The sequence below is a fragment of the Lepisosteus oculatus genome, chromosome 23, assembly GCF_040954835.1.
Source record: "Lepisosteus oculatus isolate fLepOcu1 chromosome 23, fLepOcu1.hap2, whole genome shotgun sequence".
NCBI lineage: Eukaryota > Metazoa > Chordata > Actinopteri > Semionotiformes > Lepisosteidae > Lepisosteus > Lepisosteus oculatus.
This window is the reverse complement of record NC_090718.1, coordinates 3,490,503-3,512,324: the sequence shown is the minus strand read 5'-3', so window position 1 is coordinate 3,512,324 and position 21,822 is coordinate 3,490,503. Positions and strand designations below refer to the sequence as shown.

Genomic DNA, 21,822 nt, shown 5'->3' with positions numbered 1-21,822 from the left:
CTGGCAGCCAATGGCGACAGAGTCTGTCAGTCAGGGGCAGAGCTGGCGGGGGGGGGTCAGGTACTATTAGGACAATAACACTGGGCCAGTCAGCATCTCATCATTACTGTGTGAATCAGTGTCCTGTCATTACTGCATATTGGTCAGTGTGCCATTACCACTGCATGCTGGACAGTGTGCCACTTAGTGCCCCATCATTACTGTGTGCTGGTCAGTAGTAATCCTGTGTGCCAGTCAGTGTAGGATCAATGCTATGTGCCATCATCTGACTGTGTTCATCGCAGGGCACACCTATGCACAGGCACAACTCGGGGACAACTGGTAACCTAAACCATATGGCATCCAAAGGTGGGAGGAAAGCACAATACCCAGAGGAAACCCACTCTGACACGGATAACATACAAACTCCCCCCACCCCCAGCCCAGCCAGGACTCCACCCATGAGCGGCGAGCGCTGTCACACCACGACGCCACCGCATTCCGAGAAAAAGACAGGACAGAAGTGGAACACAGAACAGGACGTTTATTGATTGCCGGCGGGCTATCGATGTTTGCCGTAGCGATTGAATCTGCGGTACAGGAACTTGATCCGCTTGTCCAGGCTGTGGCGGTCGTCCGCGAACATCCGTTCGCCCACCATCTTCCTCTTCCGCAGGCAGCGCTGCAGCTCGTTGCCGCGGAAACCCTTCAGCCAACGGGGAGCCACAATCAGGTCCTTGGGGTGGGCCTTGAAGTCGCCTAGGCAACAAGATCGACCAAACGACCGCACTCATGAGAAACATGCCTTGACACCTTGCCTTGAGACTAATGCCACATGTCTCTCCTCCAGCTCATAAGATCAGATCACTTTATTGGCCACATACGATTTCTTGCATTAGGAATTAGTCTTTTCTCATACCCCAGCTTGCTCTCCATGAGACACACAGACAGGAAGAGAGAAGCTGGGGGTCAGAGAGCAGGGTCAGCCATTTATATATATATATTTATATATATGCCCCTGGAGCAGCTCGGGTTAAGGGCCTCGCTCAGGGGCCCAACGGAATAGGATTCCTCTGCCGGCCGTGGGATTTGAACCAGCAACCTTCCAGCCACAGGCGCAGATCCTGAGCTACAGAGCCATAAAGGCCCAAACCAGCTTTTTATGGGCCTCATCGGAGCAATTTAACAGCTTCTCCCAGCTCTCCAAGTGCCTCCCAAGACTCTAAAAACTAGAGAAAACCTCACTGGGACCAGGACTGAACTGCTCTGGTAGCATTTTTTCCCAGCCCTGATTCCTGCAGAGCTTGGCGTTTAAGCCATCCAAATACACAGCACATTAATTAGTCCCATTACATGATTAGCTGAATGGATTTAATGCCTGCACTTTTCTCTAGGCTCCAGCAGCAAGTTGTACCTGTAATCCAGAGCATCGTTTAAAGCACCGGTCCACTATTCTGGTCCTGGAGAGACCTGTCTGCAGGTTTTTTTTAACACACCAGCACCTGAAGAGCTCGAAGGATCTGTTCAACATGATTGAATTAAACATATAATACGCTAATTATCCAGACCACAAGGGCAAACTAAGCAGAAATGCTTTTGAAAGTGAAAACAAGAAGCATTTTTTTTTTACACAAAGGGTAGTGGAAGTGTGGAACAAGCTGCAGAGCCATGTGGTTGAAGTTGAGGCCTTGCCTGGAAGAGATTCTCAGATGGATGAGCTATTAACGATCAAACAGGCCAGATGACCCAATGGGCCTATTTTCATTTGCAACCTTTCTTATGTTCCTAAACTGCCAGTTTCATTAGCTAGATGAGGGAGGAAGAAAGAGAAAGTCACAGACACAGCAGGATGTGGAAAAATGGAACTGGAGAGTATAAAGAAATTTCAGGAATTACATAATTTAGGGGAAATATACCTAATGCTCCTGCAAAATCCAGGAAGACAGAATAAAAAACTCACCCAACTAACAAGGAAACCGGAACAATATGTACGTATATTTCATTTATATTATAATGCAGTTCTCATCAGCCCATTAATACAGCCTTAACTACAGATGGTAAAGCTGCAGCAGAACACCAAGCACAAAGCAGAGCAGGCAAAAACACTGCGGGACAGGATCTCATGAGCACCCTACAGAGTCTGACACAGTCTAAAAGAGTTTTGTGTGTGTTTCAAAGAAGATTACTCTGTTTTTCTCTGTACGCACGATAACAACTAATAAATTATACCCACCAGTGAAACCTTTTTTTTTAAATTCTATCAGGAGAGAAATAAGATGTTTTAAGGTAGTGCGTCTGTTGATCTTCAAGTCAACTTGACTAACCACAGTCTTGGAGAAACACTGTGTGCTTGTCTTCCCTTTTTGCTCTTCAGCTAAAGTCTTCATCACAAGCTGACTTCAGCTTTCTTTCTGAGGCATATCTATAAATTTGCTTGCAGCTCTTACAGCAAAGGATGACATTTTCACTTCGTATCAACCCTGTACTGATTTTTCAATTTCAGAACTGCCACCATTAATGAAAGACTCAACAAGCAAGCAAATCAATGAAGTCTTCAATTAGCACTGCGGATCTAGAACTCCTCTGGAAGGAAAGACACAGTGTCCGTCCAAGACTGGGGTTAGGAACTACTGATTTAGGAGAATCTGTTGCAAACTGAAATCCAGAAGGAATGGCACATGCACATTACAGACAGATAATGCAGACTGTCTGTGAAAACGCAGTCTGCTCAGAAAGAGGGACAGTATTCCCTCCCATCCTCACTTACCAAGGATCCCGATGTTGTCATAGACACCGAACATGCTCCGTTTCTCTGTCCATCTGTCCGTCTGCTTTGGAGCGGGGATGGCGTGCATCCGGATCAGTCTGCAGCCCCCTGAGGAAGAGCGATAATACAGAAAAGCCATGAAGCAGGGACGCTGAAATAGAGGACTGCTCCCCCATCCTACCAATACTGGGCACCACAGCGTGAGCAATAATCCCACCAGCAGCAGACCCCCCCCTCTCTCTCTCCCACCCCAAATTCAGCCACGGCTTCGATCTCGCGGCTGAAAACGTGGCGCCGCTGCCCCGTCACGCACAGGTCCACCTTTTCCTCAGCACCAACACAACAGCCCGATGAGGCGCACCAGGGTCTAGGGGCACAAGGTGACCTGAGGTGCTTACTCCACTGCAGAAAAAATAAACTACGACGCTCTTCCTAAACTCCGGGCAATGCCGAAGGACTATCCTTTCTGGAGGCCTCATTCAGTCCTCATCACAAAAATGCCCTGGAAGATCTAAAACAATTTAGATCAAAACAATTTGAATGCACTGTGTAACCACACTAGTTTAACATCACTGGACTGGAACTACTGTACTGTGTAACTGCACTGGTTTAACATCACTGGACTGGAACTACTGTACTGTGTAACTGCACTGGTTTAACATCACTGGACTGGAACTACTGTACAGTGTAACTGCACTGGTTTAACATCACTGGACTGGAACTACTGTACTGTGTAACTGCACTGGTTTAACATCCTCATTACAGACACAAAGACATATGCTGGCCTGCAGTTGTGCCTATAATATTTATAAAAAAGAGATGAAGTGTATTTAGGATAATAATATGTCTGCAGAAGATTGTTACACCATCAGGAAAACTCTCACTGATTGTGGTGAGATCCAGCCCTCTGATGGACTCTGAAAGTGCACCTGTAAAATGCTGCAGAGTAAGTTCTGCAGTTCTTTTCTGAGTGGAGGCCATTGGTCTTGTCAGTTAGCACCGCTGCCGCCCCACGCCTCTGGGGTCCTGTGCATCAGTCTGTGTGGAGTTTGCATCCTCTCCTGGGTTGTCTCCTGCTGGATTCCAACACGTGCCAAGTTTGCAAGTTCTCTCAGTGCATGGGCTTCCTCCAGGTACCGCAGTTTCCCACAGCCTCCAAAATGCATGCTGGGTGCTTGACTGGCTATGCCCAGTCACCCATTTCCAAAGGAACAAGGCAATGGCACCATTTCTCATTAGCCTACCCTCCATCCAACCCTCAAACTGCAAAACATCTCAGATGCAGAAGTGAGTGCTTCGCTCAATTAAGTCATTTACAGATCTGGAACACATTCCTGGAGACATACTAGCTCTGAAGGGTCAGAAGCTCCAGCATTTGGAAAACAGCCTGTTTTAGTGATCCATTACTTGAGTAAATTTTGTTTCTTCAGGACCAGATGACACATAAAATTGGATGGACTAGGGCCTCTCTGGAAATAGGGGTGTAAAACCCAGTTCTTCAGCTTGTGATTGCAGGTAATGGATAATTTCTACATTACTGTAAGTGTGCAATGCTGACAATGTATTAACTGATCTTTAAACTCATCTCTGCATGTCATTGTTGCGCTATTTTTTTTTTACAGATTATGATTATGAATCCAAATTATCAGAGTTCAGGGTTCCAGGTAAACACATAAGATGAAACGTTAGATAACAAGAGAAAGTAATACCTGTGTGGAAGTCTCTCACTGACTGTGTTGTCGACTTGAAGATCAACAGACTCGTCCTCAACAGATTCCCCAGAAAAGCCATCGGACGCCTGAAGACAGAAATACAGCAGCTTTAATAAAACGGAAAGCAGTAGAAGTGGGGTCTGGTGCTGACAGGCTCTCTACAGAGCACCACAGTAATTCATTAATGTTAAAGAGTGAGGAAGAGGACACGGTACAGACACCGACTAAACACTAAAGCGCAGTAATACTGACTTGAGTGGATTTTTAATCGCTACACTTTAAAATAGGAATACATTTGAAGTGTATTAGGCTGGTGCTTTTATGCGAATGCAATTTACCTTTGCAGTCGCTGGCATTGCTTGGTATTTATTAAACCTATATGAAGCACATTAATATCACCCAATTAATAAGTTTCAGTTTCAAAGCACTAACCATCATATCGCAACTTCGATACCATAAATAAAAAAACAGAGACAAACACAGTACTGCAAAACAACATCTCCCTGTATCTGTAAAACAGCAGAATAAAAGCACTACACCCTAGCCAATACGTACCTGACAGTTTAGCACGTTCAAAAAGCTTAAATCCCCCTTAGGTTACACAGCACAATAGTAACAAAACTGAAACTACGATTATTTATATTATTACTCCAAGAAAAGCAATGATAGCTTCAGTTTCTGTTTACCACTTCAAAGAAACCGATCTGAAAATGCTATCGGAGGAAAAAAACATTCAAAATCTAAAGGAAAGTCAATAGCACCACTCATATGGGCGCCGCCATTTTGTCTCCAATCCCAACTTCCAACGCTCTTCAGCTACAAACCGCACTACCGTAAATCGCAGAGAAAAAGCGCAAATCATATCTGAAAGCTGGCGCCGCCATTAGGTGGCAGAAAAGGACTTGAAATGGCTACATTTGCAGTATGTTTTGTCCCGTTTAGCGGTCCAGATATGTGAATGTATTATTCTTAAAAACTCCAACATGAGTACTGATAGACAAACTGACGCTAAACGTCTTTATTGCTTCTATGGCCAGGCAGTCGATGCACTTCAAAGTTTTGGAAGAAACCGACTACAATAAATGATTAGTACATTAAACTGAGAGTCACTGTGCTAGGCTGCATTAGAACTAATGTAATGTGTGTAACTGCACCAATTTCGAATAATTTAACCGGAATTACTGTACTGTGTAACTGCACTGGTTTAACATCACTGGACTGGAATTACTGTACCGTGTAACTGCACTGGTTTAACATCACTACACTGGAATTACTGTACTGTGTAGCTGCACTGGTTTAACATCACTGGACTGGAATTACTGCACTGTGTAACTGCACTGGTTTAACATCACTGCACTGGTTTAACATCACTACACTGGAATTACTGTACTGTGTAGCTGGACTGGTTTAACATCACTACACTGGAATTACTGTACTGTGTAACTGCACTGGTTTAACATCACTGGACTGGAATTACTGCACTGTGTAACTGCACTGGTTTAACATCACTGCACTGGAATTACTGTACTGTGTAGCTGCACTGGTTTAACATCGCTGGACTGGATTAGAATTATGATCTTTTATAAAGTGTGACAGGTTACAGTAATGAATACTGTATTTCAGGTTGTTGGTTTTTTTCCCCACGTCGTTAAATTTAGAGATGTCAGTTTCAGTTTCAGCGACAACAATAACATTAGCAGCCTGGCTCAGTGGAATCTGGATTTTTTTTTTCGGTGTGTTCAGAGAAGCAGGCGTCTTTAGCAGAAGTGATTGCATCACGCTGTCAGTCCAGTGCCCTGGCAGAAGAGATGGATAAAGATATATAGTTTGCGCTTGACGTCAAGTAAAATTTTATAAGCAGTCTTTTGAGTTCAGTGGAAAAAAGAAACATCAGCTCTTCTATTTATATTCACTTGCTCTTACAGCCTCTCTTTATTTCCACTGAAATGTACATACGATATGATACCATATGACCTCCTATTGCTTTGCGGAAAAAAATAAGATTTTATGAAACATAATAATATGAGGATTTTGCCAAATCAGCCTCATCTCTAAAATTTCCAGGAGGCCGATTGAAAAAAACAACCTTTCTTGTGCAATAAAAGCAAAAATAAGCTTTGCTTTGCCTATTTTGCATTTATTTTGTCATGTTTTTTAGCCTAAGTTTTTTTTTCCCCCCTGCAGGTTCTTGTTTGCAGTTTGCAAAGACCTTTTCTTTCAGGCGTATAACATACAAGCCAGCCCTTCCCTTTCTCCAGTCTGCAGTGGAGCTTCTGCTGGACTCCTAGTGATGTCCGTTGGTAAATAAATATTCAATCAACTGTCCTCATGAGGCCGATAAATCTGGGACATACCAATCACCCCCACAGGTGACCTGGTCTCCCCCTACTGCACACGGATACAATTAAAAAGCAAATGACCACGCATCACTTCTCTATATACAGTATGTGGCTTTCGGGGACTCTCTGTGTTACTGTCCAATCACATGGCTTCTTTAGCTGATATATACACCACCCGGTAGGTATCTGGCTTCAAAGACCAACCATCGGAGGTCCAGATGGAAACTGGAACAGACCAAGTCCAGATTGCATTGAATTAGCAGGAGAGCAGAATCTCCAAGCCTGATCCTGAAGACTCCCAATCCAGTTAGTCTTATAGGTCACTCTTGATCACTTGTTATTTGAAGATGGAAGAACAATGAAGTTATTGATCAATTAAGCAAATAGTATTTCAATGATACGAACTTTGCTTCCTGAGTGCTGACGAGTATTCTGATTTTTGTTTTGAATGATCTCTAAATTCTTCTCTGAAAACCCCTGGTATGGGTGTGAACTGACCCTGAATTGAATAAAACAGTTAGGAACAAAGGGGATGATCTCAGCCGACGTCAGTCTAAATCGTTGATGCAGGGGGGCAGAACTCCGGTGCTGAAGTCAAAAGAATAGTCTTGAATAGAGGAATGTTTGAGGAGATGTGAGTATTCAAATCCCTTCAGGGCCCTGCCAAAGTTAACCCAGCAGACATCTTCAGAACAAACAGTGAAACACAAAACCTAACACACAAGGACACAAGTGGAAACTGTTTGGAAGTCCACTAATTACTAAAGACAAAAGGGAGGCCTTTACACAAAAACTTAGAGGAGTGTGGAACAAGCTAGCCTGCCGTGTTGTTGAATCTGATACCTTGGCTCAATGAGATCCCTAGATCTGTTATCTTCTAACTACCCAATAACCTCTTCTCTTGCGTGACCTTTCTTAGGGTCTTCGGTGTTTTAGGTACGACTTCTGCCAAATGGAAAACCGAGCTGTCACCAAACACAGCCTGGTCTCAGAAGATACATGACCTAGAAGAGAGTTAGATAAATTGATATTATCGGGGATGGCAGAGATAAAGTGCTGGTGCTGCGTTTTCCGCTCAGCTCAGTCACGACCACATCGGCCGTTGAGAACGATGACGTCAGGCCCAACTGCCTCGATCGCGGTCTCTGCGCCGACAACGCGCTGGACGAGCTGTTGCCTAATATCAATTAGATCTAGAAGGCTGGTTTTGCATGATGAGAAAAGCCGTAGGAGGTTTCAGACCAGCTGTAGCAATTCAAGGGGATTTTGAAATCTGAACATTTTTCGAGACCTTAAAAGGGTTTTTTTTCTTTAAAAGAGTTAAAGGGAATGGAAAACACTGGTGTGATTATAAAGTTCTTACTTCATCTAAGGATTAAGCAATGTACATGAGCCCTATTATCTAATGTAATGAATGAATATAAAGAATTTATCTATGAAATATTGCACCAAAGCATCACTGTTACTCTTTTATGTGGCAGTTCAGGGTACATTGATGGTTCTCAGCCCTGGTTTTCACTCCAGCTGAGCTCTAAGTCTAATTGATTGCTAATTGATGACTCCATTGATCTACTTACTTGTTTAGAATCTTAACTATTACTTCATTCTATCCTGAGTGTTGAAAATACCCAACTTCAGGGGTACTGTTTCATCAGTTTAAACACACAGAACTTCACACAGTCTCTCTTCAGATGGTTATTTCTGATTAAACAGGTCTTACTAGTCAAACAATTAATAATAAACAGTTAAAAATGGGAATGACCCAGATACAGGGTTTAAGACCTCTGATCTACAATTCAGAATGAGATCAATTATATTTCATTTGTATAAATTAGGGAGAGGAGTGGCCCCAGTACAGATCCCTGTAATACTCCATTAATTACATCACCCTGGTTATAGCTTTCGATCCTAATCTGTACCCTCTGTCTTTTATTAATTGACCAGTTCCCGTTATGACACCTACTTAAATGGTAATGCAAACCTACAGCGTGCCTACTAATGCATACCTACTGCAATTTCAGAATTTATATTTTAGGAGACACTATAACATAAGGCTTCAGAAAATCTAGTAGTTAGGTGTGTGGGGAGGAATACAAAATATGAGAACAATCTGCTCAACCTTTGAGAAATAATCCTTTATATTACAGCCTTAATATAATTTAAAAAAGAGCAGCAGGAATGATGCTATCAAGGGACTTAAATCTCTTTACTCCTGAACATAGGACAATGAGAGAAGACTTCCTCCAAGTATAAAATAGTGAGGGGTCCAGATAGGACCAACCTTAAGGACTGTTTAGTAATGGCATGCGGCCACAACTGGAAAATAAAAAGGGCATTCATTCATTAGATATAGAAATAAAAGTGTCTTTACACAAAGATTTGAGGTTGCCTGGTACAGATTTCCTACCTAGGTTCAAAATCAAATCAAAGTCTATTTCTCAAATGCACAACAGTACGGCGTGCAGCAGTGGTTGCTGGCAATGAAATGTCTTTTCTGCGAGCTCACAAAAATCATAGAAATCACAAAAACACAAAAATCACAATTTTGAGGTTATGAAAATAGGTTAAATGATATTAGATGTAATAGAAATGGAATAAAACTCAATGTGAGCAGAGCTGTTGTGTGTCCATGGTGTGTGCAATATATACAAGTAGTGTGGTTATGCTGAATACAGTGAAAACTGTGTCCATGTAGCCATTACAAGTTGTTAAAGGCCGAACTCTAGATTCAGAAAGTGCCTGGATGAAAATGTTAGGATTGCTTAAGTATTAAAACTCCAAACAGACAAATCATTTATCTTTCATATGTTTATGCACTGTTTCTTTATTGCGTTGGTATACTAGGTATTTATGTATTATATAGCTTCTGTATTTTTCTGCGCAGTTATTAATGCCGTGGACAAGCTCTAAAAGAAAGCTTTAAAATAGAGGAACAGGTAAGGTTTATTTCATGCTGAAATTAAAAGAAAGGAGACACGATGTTTGGGCTGTGGAGCCTTCTTCGGATGGGTCGTACTAGAGTTCTAAAATAGCCTCCCTCAAATTTGTTATCCGTATTACTGTGATAAACACGGTCGTTCTTTAAAAAGTAGAAAAATATTTGCAAGAGTATGTTTGCCAGAATATGAGTGCGTACGTGTGTAAATATATGTTGGAAAATTGAGATTCGACACAAAGACTTCAAACAAAACTGCAGCTCGTAACAGTGGTAATAACAGTACTGCTCCTGATTTGACTATTGGGGCTGGAAAATATGAACAGAAAATATGTGACAAACAACTGCACAGAGCTGTCAGGTTAAACTGAGCATCTTTCAGCCCTGCTGTGTGCTTAGATGATTAAGGGCGGACAGATTCAAATTGATAGACTCAAAGCAGAAAGGGAGTCGATTTTGCCGTTTCCTCTTTGTAAAGAAGAAAGCATGATAAATACAAAATATGCCTGCATTTGTGTATTCACAGCATTGTCCTAAAGAAAAAGGTACAAAAGATTCAAGCGATTTAAAGGAGAAAAAAAAATCTAGATCCCCTGCCACTAGGTTGTGCCAGTGTGTCCACAGGGACTAGAAGAGTCTAGAGCCCTGTGACTGGGCTGTGTCAGTGTGTCCACAGGGACTAGAAGAGTCTATAGCCCTGTGACTGGGCTGTGTCAGTGTGTCCACAGGGACTAGAAGAGTCTAGAGCCCTGTGACTGGGCTGTGTCAGTGTGTCCACAGGGACTAGAAGAGTCTAGAGCCCTGTGACTGTCACGGATATCAGAAGGGACGAACCGTGGAATGACAGGAGAGCAAAAAGACCCTATGCGTAGCGGCGAGACGGGGGTTAGCCCGGGCTCAGCTGTTCAGGGAATGCTGTATAGAAACCTACAGTATGCCCTCAGGTAGCAGACGTGGGGCGACCTGGTGCTAGGCGGGTCTCAGGACATCCGAACGTCAATGCTGAGCGAAGGCAGACTGAAAGACCCGGAAATATATAGTCCCAGAGAGAGAGAGAAACACCGGAAGGACAGCAGAAAACCAGAAATGAGAGACAGGACAGAGAAGGAGCACCCTCTGGCTGCAGAGGGCGTGACAGTGACTGGGCTCTGTCACTGTGTCCACAGGGACTAGAAGAGTCTAGAGCCCTGTGACTGGGCTGCATCAGTGTGTCCACAGGGACTAGAAAAGTCTAGAGCCCTGTGACTGGGCTGTGTCAGTGTGTCCACAGGGACTAGAAGAGTCTAGAGCCCTGTGACTGGGCTGTGTCACTGTGTCCACAGGGACTAGAAGAGTCTAGAGCTCCTTGACTGGGCTGTGTCAGTGTTCATATGGACTAGAAGAGTCTAGACCCCTGTGACTAGAATGTCATGAGTTAATTCCACAAATATGCTTACCAATTTGTTTTCTATCTTTTGCACACGCCTTCTAATATATTTGACATCCACATTACTGTAAAATAGTGAAGAAATATTTTTTATTATTCTCACAGGGTTTTACACACCTTTTCTACTTGCATGTCCAGTATGAGTGTTCATGTTCCATGCTTGTCCCTGCTGCTAACCTTTAAGTCAGCTAAGCAAGCTGTAAGCGGTTTATGTAGCAAAGCAAACGAGCTACATTTCAAAACAGAAATGCCTCAAGTGAAAAGAAGCATCTGCATCAGGCCCTGCATCCCCGTACACCAATTTATGTTCGGAACAATTCTGTCATCCTTGCTTCAGCTCCCTTTTATGCCGGGCATTATGCAACAGTCCTATTGTCTGCGACAAACGACTTCACCATTTAGCTTGTCTATTTTCTGTGTGTTTTTTCCTTTGTCCTCTGTTCATATTTTCCAGTTTCGGTATTCAAAACAGCAGCGCGAGTGTTATTCTTAACATAACGAGCAACAGTGTTATTTGAGGACATTGTCAATGTTTCCACTGGAGAGCTAGAAGAAACAGGGTGACCTTCCGAGAAATGGGGACTCGCTGAGCACAGGGGAAATAAAATAAAATAGGCCAGATCTGGCCAAGTTGGGGGATCAATGTCAGAAATGATTAAACAGCAGCCCTTTCAGCTCCCTGGTGATTTTCTTCAATGTCCACTGCATTTGTCATTTTTAACCCCCACACCTTTCTCTTGATGCATCGGAGTGTTGTAATGTCCAGTAAGTCAGCTAGTGTGCGTATTAGTCTCTCATGCATTTTTGCTTAACGTCAGGGTTTGATTAACGACTCCATGTCCTGAATCCTGATCCTTTAAGGCAGTGAGTTGTGCAGATTTTCTACCTCTTTCAAGTGAACAGGCTGATCTCTTCCTTGACTCTAGGTCTTAAAGTGATGATGGCTTAAAGGACTAAATAACCTCAAGATCCCTTAGATGGGAGGTGGCTGATCCTACCAGCTTGGTAGGATCAGAGCAGGAAAAAAGACTGACTTTTCATGCATACAGAAACCGTCTGACCCCTGTCAGCCTCTGTGTCCCTCTCCTCTTTCTCATCGCTCTCAGTATCTCCACCCATATCTCTTTCTCTCTCTGCCTCCTCATCTCCCTCTCTCACTTCACTCCCTGTATACAGTGTCAGCGTTCTTGTTGCGCAAACACAGAGACCACAAAACCACAGCAACAACTGGGGGAGGAAACAATGTATTGCTTTGAGTTTCCTCTGGTCTCTCAAACTGTGAGCAACTCACACATTATACAACATAACAAAACAAAAGTGGGCTACACTACAGTTAGTGCATTAAGGCATTGTTCCAGTCCATTGCCACTGGACTGAAATTGCTGCATTGAGTAGTTGGACTGGTTGAACATCACTGGACTAGAGTTACTGAACTGTGTAACTGCACTGGTTTAACATCACTGGACTGGAATTACTGCACTGTTTAACTGCATTGGTTTAACATCACTGGACTAGAATTACTGCACTGTCTAACTGCACTAGAATAATATAACTGGACTGGAACTACTGAATTGTTTAACTTCATTGGTTTGACATCACTGGACTGGAATCACTGGACTGTGTAACTGTAGTAGTTAACATCACTGGACTAAAATCACAGTACTGAAGTGAAATATACCAATTTTCAAAGACCAGATCAGACTTGCATTGCCGCTCCAGTGTCAGGACAGCAGCCTAGAATTGCTGTACAACTGTACTCAGATAAGCATTCCTGGAGTTTCAGATCAATGGACAGAACTGAGGTACATGAAGCTACTAGAAAATAAATCTTGATTCCCCTTTTCCACTGCACAAAGACAACTGAAAGAGGCACAGATTTTCCTATGAGCCCTATCAGAGTGCCAGTTCTCTGATTTACATGACCAGTTATTCACTTTTTCTTCTCTCTTCATCTGTCTATCTCTCACTTTTGGTTTTGTGGGAACAGAAGGGGAATTCTTGACAACAGGACTCCCCTGTATATCATTTTTTTAACAAATATTCAAATTCAGCCCCCCCCCCCCTCGTTGTAGGAAACTAGATGTTGGGCAGAGAGGTGGAATCTCTGAATGTGACACCGAACCAGCTTCACGTGAAAAACCTCAAAGGGGGAGAAAGAGGAAGAGGAAGAGTGGGGGGAAGTCAAGGGGAACCAGGTGGGAGGCAAGAACAGAAAAAGAGCAATGATGAGGATTGTGGCTGGTTGTTGCAGACAATCACAGACAGACCTGTACAAATTCTAACTTGAAACTATACTGTATACACACACACCTGGAGTCAAGACTCTCACTGGACACACTGTATACACACACACACCTGGAGTCAAGACTCTCACTGGACACACTGTATATACACACACACACCTGGAGTCGACTCTCACTGGACACACTGTATACACACACACACACCTGGAGTCCAGACTCTTACTGGACACACTGTATACACACACACACCTGGAGTCAAGACTCTCACTGGACACACTGTATATACACACACACACCTGGAGTCAAGACTCTCACTGGACACACTGTATATACACACACACACCTGGAGTCAAGACTCTCACTGGACACACTGTATATACACACACACACCTGGAGTCAAGACTCTTACTGGACACACTGTATACACACACACACCTGGAGTCAAGACTCTCACTGGACACACTGTATATACACACACACACCTGGAGTCAAGACTCTTACTGGACACACTGTATACACACACACACACCTGGAGTCCAGACTCTTACTGGACACACTGTATACACACACACACACCTGGAGTCCAGACTCTTACTGGACACACTGTATACACACACACACACCTGGAGTCCAGACTCTTACTGGACACACTGTATACACACACACACACACCTGGAGTCCAGACTCTTACTGGACACACTGTATACACACACACACCTGGAGTCAAGACTCTCACTGGACACACTGTATACACACACACACCTGGAGTCAAGACTCTCACTGGACACACTGTATACACACACACACCTGGATTCCAGAATCTTATTCTACACACTGTATACACACACACACACCTGGAGACCAGACTCTTATTGGACACACTGTATACACACACACACCTGGAGTCCAGACTCTTATTGGACACACTGTATACACACACACACCTAGAGACCAGACTTTAACTGGACACACTGTATACACACACACACCAAAGACCAGAGTCTTACTGGACACACTGTATACACACACACACCTGGAGACCAGACTCTTATTGGACACACTGTATACACACACACACCTGGAGTCCAGACTCTTATTGGACACACTGTATACACACACACACACCTGGAGTCCAGACTCTTATTGGACACACTGTATATACACACACACCTGGAGTCCAGACTCTTATTGGACACACTGTATATACACACACACACCTGGAGTCCAGACTCTTATTGGACACACTGTATACACACACACACCTGGAGTCCAGACTCTTATTGGACACACTGTATACACACACACACCTGGAGTCCAGACTCTTATTGGACACACTGTATATACACACACACACCTGGAGTCCAGACTCTTATTGGACACACTGTATACACACACACACCTGGAGTCCAGACTCTTATTGGACACACTGTATACACACACACACACCTGGAGTCAAGACTCTCACTGGACACACTGTATATACACACACACACCTGGAGTCCAGACTCTTATTGGACACACTGTATACACACACACACCTGGAGTCCAGACTCTTATTGGACACACTGTATACACACACACACCTGGAGTCCAGACTCTTATTGGACACACTGTATATACACACACACACCTGGAGTCCAGACTCTTATTGGACACACTGTATACACACACACACCTGGAGTCCAGACTCTTATTGGACACACTGTATACACACACACACCTGGAGTCCAGACTCTTATTGGACACACTGTATATACACACACACACCTGGAGTCAAGACTCTTACTGGACGCACTGTCTACACACACACACCTGGAGTCCAGACTCTTATTGGACACACTGTATATCCACACACACACACCTGGAGTCAAGACTCTCACTGGACACACTGTATACACACACACACACCTGGAGTCCAGACTCTTATTGGACACACTGTATATCCACACACACCTGGAGTCCAGACTCTTATTGGACACACTGTATACACACACACACCTGGAGTCCAGACTCTTATTGGACACACTGTATACACACACACACCTGGAGTCCAGACTCTTATTGGACACACTGTATATCCACACACACCTGGAGTCCAGACTCTTATTGGACACACTGTCTACACACACACACCTGGAGTCCAGACTCTTATTGGACACACTGTATATACACACACACACCTGGAGTCCAGACTCTTATTGGACACACTGTATACACACACACACCTGGAGTCCAGACTCTTATTGGACACACTGTATACACACACACACCTGGAGTCCAGACTCTTATTGGACACACTGTATATCCACACACACCTGGAGTCCAGACTCTTATTGGACACACTGTATATCCACACACACCTGGAGACCAGACTCTTATTGGACACACTGTATATCCACACACACCTGGAGTCCAGACTCTTATTGGACACACTGTATACACACACACACCTGGAGTCCAGACTCTTATTGGACACACTGTATATCCACACACACCTGGAGTCCAGACTCTTATTGGACACACTGTATACACACACACACCTGGAGTCCAGACTCTTATTGGACACACTGTATACACACACACACCTGGAGTCCAGACTCTTATTGGACACACTGTATATCCACACACACCTGGAGTCCAGACTCTTATTGGACACACTGTCTACACACACACACCTGGAGTCCAGACTCTTATTGGACACACTGTATATACACACACACACCTGGAGTCCAGACTCTTATTGGACACACTGTATATACACACACACCTGGAGTCCAGACTCTTATTGGACACACTGTATATACACACACACACCTGGAGTCCAGACTCTTATTGGACACACTGTATATCCACACACACCTGGAGTCCAGACTCTTATTGGACACACTGTATATACACACACACACCTGGAGTCCAGACTCTTACTGGACACACTGTATATACACACACACACCTGGAGTCCAGACTCTTATTGGACACACTGTATATCCACACACACACCTGGAGTCCAGACTCTTATTGGACACACTGTATATACACACACACACCTGGAGTCCAGACTCTTATTGGACACACTGTATACACACACACACCTGGAGTCCAGACTCTTATTGGACACACTGTATACACACACACACCTGGAGTCCAGACTCTTATTGGACACACTGTATATACACACACACCTGGAGTCCAGACTCTTATTGGACACACTGTATATACACACACACACCTGGAGTCCAGACTCTTATTGGACACACTGTATATCCACACACACCTGGAGTCCAGACTCTTATTGGACACACTGTATATACACACACACACCTGGAGTCAAGACTCTTACTGGACACACTGTATATACACACACACACCTGGAGTCCAGACTCTTATTGGACACACTGTATATCCACACACACACCTGGAGTCCAGACTCTTATTGGACACACTGTATATACACACACACACCTGGAGTCCAGACTCTTATTGGACACACTGTATACACACACACACCTGGAGTCCAGACTCTTATTGGACACACTGTATACACACACACACCTGGAGTCCAGACTCTTATTGGACACACTGTATACCCACACACACCTGGAGTCCAGACTCTTATTGGACACACTGTATACACACACACACCTGGAGTCCAGACTCTTATTGGACACACTGTATATACACACACACCTGGAGACCAGACTCTTATTGGACACACTGTATATACACACACACACCTGGAGTCCAGACTCTTATTGGACACACTGTATATACACACACACACCTGGAGTCCAGACTCTTATTGGACACACTGTATATACACACACACACCTGGAGTCCAGACTCTTATTGGACACACTGTATACACACACACACCTGGAGTCCAGACTCTTATTGGACACACTGTATACACACACACACCTGGAGTCCAGACTCTTATTGGACACACTGTATATACACACACACACCTGGAGTCCAGACTCTTATTGGACACACTGTATACACACACACACCTGGAGTCCAGACTCTTATTGGACACACTGTATACACACACACACCTGGAGTCCAGACTCTTATTGGACACACTGTATACACACACACACCTGGAGTCCAGACTCTTATTGGACACACTGTATATACACACACACCTGGAGTCCAGACTCTTATTGGACACACTGTATACACACACACACCTGGAGTCCAGACTCTTATTGGACACACTGTATACACACACACACCTGGAGTCCAGACTCTTATTGGACACACTGTATATACACACACACACCTGGAGTCCAGACTCTTATTGGACACACTGTATACACACACACACCTGGAGTCCAGACTCTTATTGGACACACTGTATACACACACACACCTGGAGTCCAGACTCTTATTGGACACACTGTATACACACACACACCTGGAGTCCAGACTCTTATTGGACACACTGTATACACACACACACCTGGAGTCCAGACTCTTATTGGACACACTGTATATCCACACACACCTGGAGTCCAGACTCTTATTGGACACACTGTATACACACACACACCTGGAGTCCAGACTCTTATTGGACACACTGTATATCCACACACACCTGGAGTCCAGACTCTTATTGGACACACTGTATATCCACACACACCTGGAGTCCAGACTCTTATTGGACACACTGTATATACACACACACACCTGGAGTCCAGACTCTTATTGGACACACTGTATACACACACACACCTGGAGTCCAGACTCTTACTGGACACACTGTATACACACACACACCTGGAGTCCAGACTCTTATTGGACACACTGTATATACTGCACACTCATGACACACAGTCAAAGGAGAGCTACCATTGTCAGCAATCCTCATTACTCATTAACACCAGAGGGTACCTTCAGGTGATCACGGACACAAATGGGCGACACATTGACCTTATAGGTCCGGTCTTCAGCAAATGCCCATGAGGTGGCGCTAACTCTCATTTCATTAATTCACCATACAAGTGTCCCAGCACCTCCGTCCGTCCTCCCACAGATGTTCGAGTGAGCCGCCTTGCCTTATTCGAAGCCTGCATCTCTGCACGTCAGGGGTCATGTGGAAAGACAAGAGTGTGGGTTTCAGAGCTGCAGAAAAACAACGATTTGAATTAGAGGAAAATGTGGTAATTTAGACACAAATAATGAGTCACCAGCTGAATTGTTCCAACCAGAACACCCTTTGTTACCTCCCTGGCACACATACTGTGCCTCTCTTGATAAGAAACCACAGACAGCATGTGACCTGTGCGCTCCCGAAACCACAGTCTTGCAGGCTAATTCTCTAGGTTTAGGGTTCTGATTCTGAGAAATCTGAGCCTGTAACTGTACCAGCCTTATAAGGACATATTTTAAAATGCAATCAAGTTAAAAATATAGCCTGCTAAATAGCTTACATTACAAGGAACTCATCTTGTACTGGAATCCATAACAGCTGTGCTACTTTAAAAGCATCTTAAATTATAGAAATTCATATTGACATATACAGCACTGTACAAGAATGTAGGTTATTAAATGAATTATTAAACTCATCTTGTACTTAATATTTTTTAAGAAATAATGCTTCATAGCATTGCTTTCTTATTGTACAATGTGTAGCAAGCTTTAACTGGGCAAATGTATTATGAAATAGTGTCATTTGTCATTTCCAGGTTTGTTTTTTCATTTTTCTGGCCTCTACGTGTTTAGTTTTATTTCCAACTGGAGCAGTGCTGCACAAATCGCATGTCGGATCTCTTGGGAACACGCTCCGCTACTCCAGATTCTGAATGTTTCTGTCCAGCGTTGTGTGATCACAGAAGGTTAATCAAGGTTTATTTATTTTTCAACATCCGGACAGCACAGCACACAGAGGTGTTGTCGGCATTGAAAGGCTTTGTCCGCGAGCTTGTTAAGAGAGATAAAAGAGTAGAAGGACAGGAATTTATAAAAGAAAGAAAAAATGGAAACGGGGCACTTGGACTTTGTCGGATATCATTGAATTTCCAGCAGGGCTCTGCAGCGATCGAAAATGCAGGGTTTCCACCCTGTTATCTAAATTATACAGTTTTAAACTCTACTGGGGCATTCCAGATTGCAGGTCTTGAGTAAATTCTATTTCCTAGGATCTAAAATTACCCAGACTTTTCTGCAGCTCTGAAGACTCTGTCTTCAGTGCAAATTCTTTGGAACACTTAAGAAATTAGTGTTTTAATTAGTTTAGACTCATTTTTGCAAGTCGTCTTCCACAAAACTCATATAAATAGCAACGCAGGTCTGTTTAATCCTGGGGTGTCTGCAGGATTTCATTACAGCTTAGATCTTAATGACCTAAATCAGTTTGTTAGTGGTTTATTTGGACATATTGAACGTGTTCTTCCAGCGTGTCAGTTGCTGGTGCATCTCCCCACCCCAATTAGGAAGTTTGAATTTCCGAATTCAAACTTTCTGAAACCTTGTCAGGAAATGGCAGAGGTTGCATTGCACCTCATGCATCAGTTGGTTTGAAAAACAGGCAATGTTATCAATGGAAACCCATTAAAAACACCTCAATATTCAAATTCTTCAAAAGTCAGGATCGTTAAGACCAATTCACTTGGATCAAGAACCAGCACAGATACGGGGCTCAGTGAAAAAGCCCTCTGAAGCCGGCGTCACACTACAGGACCCGACAGGACTTCTAGTCGGAGAGCGTGTCGAATTTAACAACTGCAGTTGCTGAATCTTGCTGCCTTTTCTGTCTTAGAGGTTGTCAAATTATACGACTAATAACCGCAGGGGGAGTAACTAATGACACAATTCCCTCACGACTTTTCATCACGGTTCCAAATCTCGTATTGCGCCGCGAAAGTCCCGCGAGGTCGTTTTGGGCAGCCAATCACCGTGGAGCACAAGAGGAGCATCGCACGGAAGTAAACAAACAATGTGGAGAAAAAGCACTTAACCATCTTGAAACGTGTAACACTGGCATCGTTTCCCACAAACATCTTCAAAAATATTATTATTCTTTATAAAGATAGAACCAATTAACAAAAATAAAACAGTTAAAAATCTAAAACACCTTTTAAAACAAATATTGTGAACAAGTTAGTATTGCACTCTAACGTGTAATACTGTTTATTGGGCACATTACCTCACAAGGACACATCTTGCTCCTAGAAAACTTAGCAATTTCAGCTCCCTTCTCAGACAGAATATCTTTGAAGTGCTAAAATACTGCAGAAAATTCTTACTCTAAATTCCTTCCAAATAATCTTTTAAGCTCCTACCTTGCTTGTCTGACCTGATAATTTCCTTAATTACTATTTTCAAAAGTACAGATGAGACTGTAGCCCAAGCTAGAGTCAGGATGCAGTGAAACCGAAAAATAAGGCAGGCACTAAACAGAAAACACATACTGTATCACAATGTTCACTCAGAACAGAATACGTTTTTTTTTGTTTAAATAATGAGTTGGATGGATGTAAATAGAGGACAAAGGTTGTTCATGTTCATGTGTCAGGGGAAAACAAGTCCGATTCTGAAACAGAACTTTTTAACAAAGTGGTTTCTGATAAACGTCACTATCCTGCTCAGCATTATTTCACTTGCAAAAGATACGCAGAGGGATTAATAATGACAATAATTAATAATAATTGCTTACACTTTTCTGGACACTCAACTCAAATTGTTTACAGGTAATGGGAATTCCCTCTACCACCACCAATGTGCAGCCACACCTGGATGATGTACAGTAACAGCAGCCATAGTGCGCCAGAACGCCACCACACATCCGCTATTAGTGGGAAGGAAAACAGAGTAATGAAACCAGTTCATAAATGGTGAGTATTAGGAGGCCATGATTGGTAAAGGCCAGGGGGAAATTTGTCCAGGGCACCGCGGTTACACCCCTACTCTTTTCGAGAAACACCTTGGGATTCTTAATGATCACAGAGAGTCAGAACCTCGGTTTTACGTCTCATCCAAAGGATGGCGCCTTTTTACAGTACAGTATAGTGTCCCCTTCAGTATACTGGGGCATTAGGACCCACATGGACCGCAGGGTGAGCGCCCCCTGCTGGCCCCACTAACACCTCTTCCAGCAGCAACCTTCATTTTTCCCAGGAGGTCTCCCATCCAGGTACTGACCAGACTCACACCTGCTGAGCTTCAGTGGGGTTGCCAGTGGTGAGTTGCAAGGCGATGAAGGTAGTATACCATCGAACCATCTCATTGTCAACTGATTTTAATACACTTTCCTGAATATCCAGGTTCTGAAGTTGGACAACCACAAAATTCTTCATTGACTTTAAGTATTTTACTTAAGAAATGCCAAATCTTTTCACAAGACAGAAACTGAGAAACACACATAACACAAAATACTTAATACACAACTGCCAAAAAATTAACAAAAAGCTCTAACTTGCC

At 43.4% G+C, this 21,822-nt stretch overlaps 1 protein-coding gene across 2 annotated transcripts in view; it reads right to left on the bottom strand.

Annotated features, from left to right (window-relative positions):
- Positions 1–503: 503 nt before the first annotated feature.
- The window catches only part of mrpl51 (mitochondrial ribosomal protein L51), a 51,190-nt gene continuing 29,871 nt past the window's right edge, over positions 504–21,822 (bottom strand). The window contains exons 2-5 of one of the 2 annotated variants that reach the window (XM_069182734.1): positions 18,459–18,525; positions 4,456–4,544; positions 2,747–2,854; positions 504–738 (exon numbers count right to left, since the gene is read on the bottom strand). In XM_069182734.1, coding sequence (XP_069038835.1) covers positions 542–738; positions 2,747–2,854; positions 4,456–4,544; positions 18,459–18,525 — 461 coding nt within the window. In that variant the 3' untranslated portion in view covers positions 504–541. Of the gene's footprint in view, positions 739–2,746; positions 2,855–4,455; positions 4,545–5,013; positions 5,264–18,458; positions 18,526–21,822 lie in introns of those variants that run through there. The other variant, XM_069182735.1, reaches the window with a different exon arrangement.